Source organism: Gekko japonicus, unplaced genomic scaffold, assembly GCF_001447785.1.
Source record: "Gekko japonicus isolate JY-2015 unplaced genomic scaffold, Gekko_japonicus_V1.1 scaffold955, whole genome shotgun sequence".
NCBI lineage: Eukaryota > Metazoa > Chordata > Lepidosauria > Squamata > Gekkonidae > Gekko > Gekko japonicus.
In genome coordinates this window covers 282,329-287,068 of record NW_015163631.1, presented here as the reverse complement: position 1 = coordinate 287,068, position 4,740 = coordinate 282,329, and the positions used below count along the sequence as shown (strand labels likewise).

Sequence of the window (4,740 nt, the reverse complement as noted above, 5' to 3'; positions counted from 1 at the left end):
ACCGCAGAATATAATGCAGAGGGGGATTTCTGTGCCATCGTGGGTTTGCTAAAACAACAGAGGGAAAAGCCAGTGCAGAAGCAGCTACTGTTCTGTGGGGGGAAGTGACAAGGGACCAGTGTTCCTTCTAAGCTGAGTTAGTGTGAACTGGCTCACAGTTTTTTAGCCTCCGGCTCACACATTTTTGTCTTAGCTCGGGAAGGACGGCTCGGGAAGAACATTCCCGCGGGGAAAACACAGGCGCTGCACTATCCGGTCGCCCAGACATGACGTGGGCATGTAGCCGGGCGACACTCTGGCAATGGGGCTGAAAACTCAATGGTACCATCGAGTTTCCAGCCCCATTGCCAGAGTGTCGCCCGGTTACGTGCCCAGCGTGCTTACGTCACGTCTGGGCGACAGGATGGTGTGACGCAGCCGTGTTACACGCAAGAATGTTCCGGCAGGGAAGCATGTGTCCCCCGCCGATTCGTAGGTAGGTACTTGGTGACCCTAGGCCACACTACTATAGGCCTAGGATCATGATAGATGGGAAGGAAGGATCCGAGTGAACATGAGAAACACAGAAACTTAAGAGCCAGTTACCTAGTGGGGAGGGGAGGAGGTTCTCCCTCTCAGGAGGTCTTCAGGCTCAGACTGGACAAGCCATTTGTTGGGGATACTCAAGCTTTGGATTCCCTGCATTTCAAAGGGGGTCAGACTAAGCCTCAAAAGCCCTTTCCTGTTCCATGACTCTTTTTTGTCTCAGAGTGGTGTAGTGGTCAGAGCATCCGATTAGAAACTGGGAGACCCTGCTTTGAATCTAGGGTTGCCAGACCCCCTGGTTTGGCAGGGGCTGCCCGATTTGGAAGGGCTCCTTCCCGCCCGCAAGCCAACTTGACTCTTCGGGGCTTGGAATGCAGGCGCCCCCGGGGTCTGGCCTTGAAATGCAATTCGGGCTTGGAATTCAGGGGCGTGTGGCCTCCCCCCGCCCTCTCCCCAGCAGCATTTAAAGGATGGCTTTAAACACTGCTGGGGAGAGACGGGGGCGCTGCTCCCCAATGTGATGATGATGTCACTTCTGTGTGACGTTATCATGTTAGGGACTCCCCACCCCCTCCAGTAATGCCCCCTAAAGTCCCCCGCTGGGAACTTTGAGGGGACCCGGCAACCCGATTTGAATCCCCAATCTGCCATGGAAGCTCACTGGGTGATCCTGGCCCGGTCACACACTCTCAGTCTATTCTACCTTACAGGGTTGTTGTGAGGATAAAGACAGAGGAAGGGAGAATGATGTAAGCTGCTTTGGGTCCCCTTTGGGAAGAAAGGTGGGGTATAAATGAAATGAAATACAATGGTGCGGGCTAGGGTCCCTACCAGGTCCCTACCTTTTGCCAGCGGGGGGATGAGGCTTCCCATCTGGGATCTAATGGCACACGTGTGTAGTGCGCGCGTCATGATGATGTCACGCAGAAGTGACGTCATCATGCCAGACACATAGCTGGGGGGGCACTCTAGCGTTCAGCCAGAAACTCTATGGTACCATATAGTTTTTTCGGCCGAGTGCTAGAGCGTCCCCCCCAGCAACGTGCCTGGTGCGATGATGTCACTTCCAGGTGACGTCATGGTGCCGGGCACATTGGCGCGATCCTGGGGCTTTGGGGGTGGGGTTCCCCCCGCCTGCTGGATCCGGGACGGTGGATTGGGAGCCCTAAAAGCAGGCAACCCCCTCCCCCCCCCCGGGGGAATGGCAATCCTAGTGCAAGCAATGGGAAGGCCCTCCAGGAGTGGGGAATCAAACCCGGTTCTCTCCCAGATTAGAGTCCGCGCTCTTAACCACTGCACCAAACTGGCTCTCAAATTGAAGAAATAAATAAATACATAAATAAACCCTTGTCTTTTATGTGCTTGATAACTTGTTTTATTTATAGTCAGAGCTGCCTTGATTGCCGCAAGGTAGAAAGGCGGCTAATAAATGCTTTAAACAAATAATAAATAAAGTCATATGGAGTGGCCTCCCATGCCGAAGGGGCCAGCTGGTGGGACACGAGAAGTAGGCCTGAGAGTCCGGATGATGGTGGTTGTGGGGAGAAGGAGTGAGCCTCCCTGCTAGTCGTTCTTGTAAAATATTGCTGCCCCTGGCCCCAGACCCTAGCTCCAAGCATCCGCTGTCCTCCCTCTGAAAACTAGGCAAGGGATGGGGTCAACCAGGGGTCATGTCACAGAAAAAGAGGTGCAGGAGCTCATTAGCATAACTCATCAGCATAACCTGTTTGCATATGCCACACCCCCTGACATCACCGGAAGTGTAAGAAACAAAAAAGAACACCACTAGCAAAAAATAACTCACAAGCAAATAAGCAAGTATATAATGATCAAATAAGCATAACAGCAAGTATAATGTAAATCAAATAAGCATAACAACAAGTATGATATAAATCAATTGGCCAAAGTGCAATAATAAATCATAATAGAAACAGTCACAGTCTTCTCCAGCATAGAAGCAATATCAGAGTCCAAATTGGAGTGCCAATCATCAAATTTTCTGAGCCATAAAAAGCCGACAGCCATGCTTGAATAAGAATAATTCGAAACGCGGCATCAGGCATCCGGATTACGCGTCGGCTTTTTATGGCTCAGAAAATTTGATGATTGGCACTCCAATTTGGACTCTGATGTATATCATACTTGTTGTTATGCTTATTTGATTTACATTATACTTGCTGTTATGCTTATTTGATCATTATATACTTGCTTATTTGCTTGTGAGTTATTTCTTGCTAGTGGTGTTCTTTTTTGTTTCTTGCATTGTACACTGGCTTCCCCTCCCCCCTTTTTTTGGATCACCGGAAGTGTGTCAGAAGGCAACACCCACTGCTCAGGCTCCACTGGACTGTTTTGGATTGCTAGCTATTGGAGGGGGGGACATGTGCAGATCTGTCCTCGCAGAAGAGGGAGAGCTTCTACCTGAAAAAAACTTGGTCTTAAAGGTCCCACTGGACTGTTTTTGGTCGGGGGGCCGGGGGGGGGAGCTCTGCAGCTTACCTGGCTGCTTCTTGCTCTGACTGAGGGCTGCTGGGAGCAGGGGGTGGGGCTTGTTGCATGTGCCCGCCCACTGGGCTCTTTACTGCTGGAGCTCTGCTCCTGCAGGAAATGACCCCTGGGGTCAACAGTCATTTAAAAGGCAGGGCAGAACTGCCTGGCCGCCAAGAGAAGGGAGCCGTCTGCCTCCGCAGAAGATGGGCTTACTTTTTGCTTCTTCTCCTCCTTCTGGGCTCGAATGACGGCTCTTTGCTGTTCCATCCATATCTCTTTGTATTTATGCTGGAGCAGGTCGAAGAAAGGGGTGGAGGGCCTGAGAAAGATTTAGAAGGGAAAGGTAAAAGAAAAGACGTGACTTTCGGGATCAGACCGAAGGGGGCTATCTAGTGTCGCCTTTCTTGCACTGCCCCAGCAGACGGACCCCTCCGGAAGCTCGCGGGCTGCCTCCTGTTCTCCTGCCCCTGCCCTGCCCCATAGCCTCTTGGAATCCCCTGACATGAAGCCTTTCTGGGCACAGAGAGACGGGAAAAGCTTCACATGCTTAATTTCTGCATGCATGCAGCCAGGCTCTTGCCGAGGGCACTGGAGCAGGGCTAGGAAAAGGGTAGCATAGGGTTGCCAGTTCAGGGTTTGGAAATTCCTGGAGATTTGGAGGTGGAGCTTGGGGAGGAGAGGGGCCTCAGCAACGGGGTATAAATGCCGTAGAGTCCACCCGCCAAAGCAGCCATTCTCTCCAAGGGAACTGATCTATATCATCTGGAGATCAGTTGTAATTCCAGGAGGTCTCCAGGGCGGCAACCCTAGCCCAGAGACAGGATACCTAGTGCCCTAAAAAATGCCCTGAAGATGTATAAAAGCACTGGTGAGCACTGGGCTGCCTAGGCATGAGATCATCAGGGGACATCCTTAACCAGCGGGGTATGCACATGAACTCAGGTTGCCAAGTATTATTTTCGCCGCAGTGGGGGAACTCCCGGCTGGCGGCTTGAAGTGACGCGACCACGCTGGGCACGCTGGGGGCGGGGCCACGACCATCCGAGGGAAAATCACAGAGTTGGAAGGGACCTCCAGGGTCATCTAGTCCAACCCCCTGCACAATGCAGGAAACACACAAGTACCTCCCCCCTCCACACCCCCAGTGACCCCTGCTCCACGCCCAGAAGACGACAAAAACCCTCCAGGATCTCCAGGCCAGCTTGCTTCCTGCCCCCAAAGTGGCAATCAGCATTTCCGTGGGTTGGCAAGAAAGGGCCACGAGAACTAAGCACTGAGGCAACCCTTCCTGCCCTCCCTCTCGTGACCTGCCTAAGTTCACAGTCAGATCTCAGATGTCCAGGGTCTCCCATCGAAGATTTAATCATAGCCGACCTTGCTTAGCGTCTGAGATCTGAGAAGATCCGGCCTGCCTGGGCCATCCAGGACAGGGCAAGTGAATTATACCCTTGACGAAACAACCGACGTGTCTGAGACGGATTTTCGGGAGGACTCATAGCTCATGCATAGAGCACATACCATTCATGCGGAGGGTCCCATGTCTAGTCCATGGCAAGTCCAAAATCAAAGTTTTCACATAGGCGTAATCTTCGTGGGGGCGGCGGGGCGTTAGCCTCCGCCGAAATTTTCAGGAAGGTGCTCAGCCTTCCCCGGGAGCCACCCTTGCTCCTAGCAAAGCAATGCCTCTGGCCCAGCCCCAGCCCCCCCCCCCCGGGAAAATGGCAA

At 52.6% G+C, this 4,740-nt stretch overlaps 1 protein-coding gene across 1 annotated transcript in view; it reads right to left on the bottom strand.

Annotated features, from left to right (window-relative positions):
• CFAP77 (cilia and flagella associated protein 77) overlaps nt 1-4,740 on the bottom strand; it is a 169,455-nt gene that overhangs the window by 4,944 nt on the left and 159,771 nt on the right. The window contains exon 4 of the mRNA XM_015407535.1: nt 3,229-3,334. Within this exon, the coding sequence (XP_015263021.1) occupies nt 3,229-3,334 (106 nt within the window). The remainder of the gene's footprint in view (nt 1-3,228; nt 3,335-4,740) is intronic.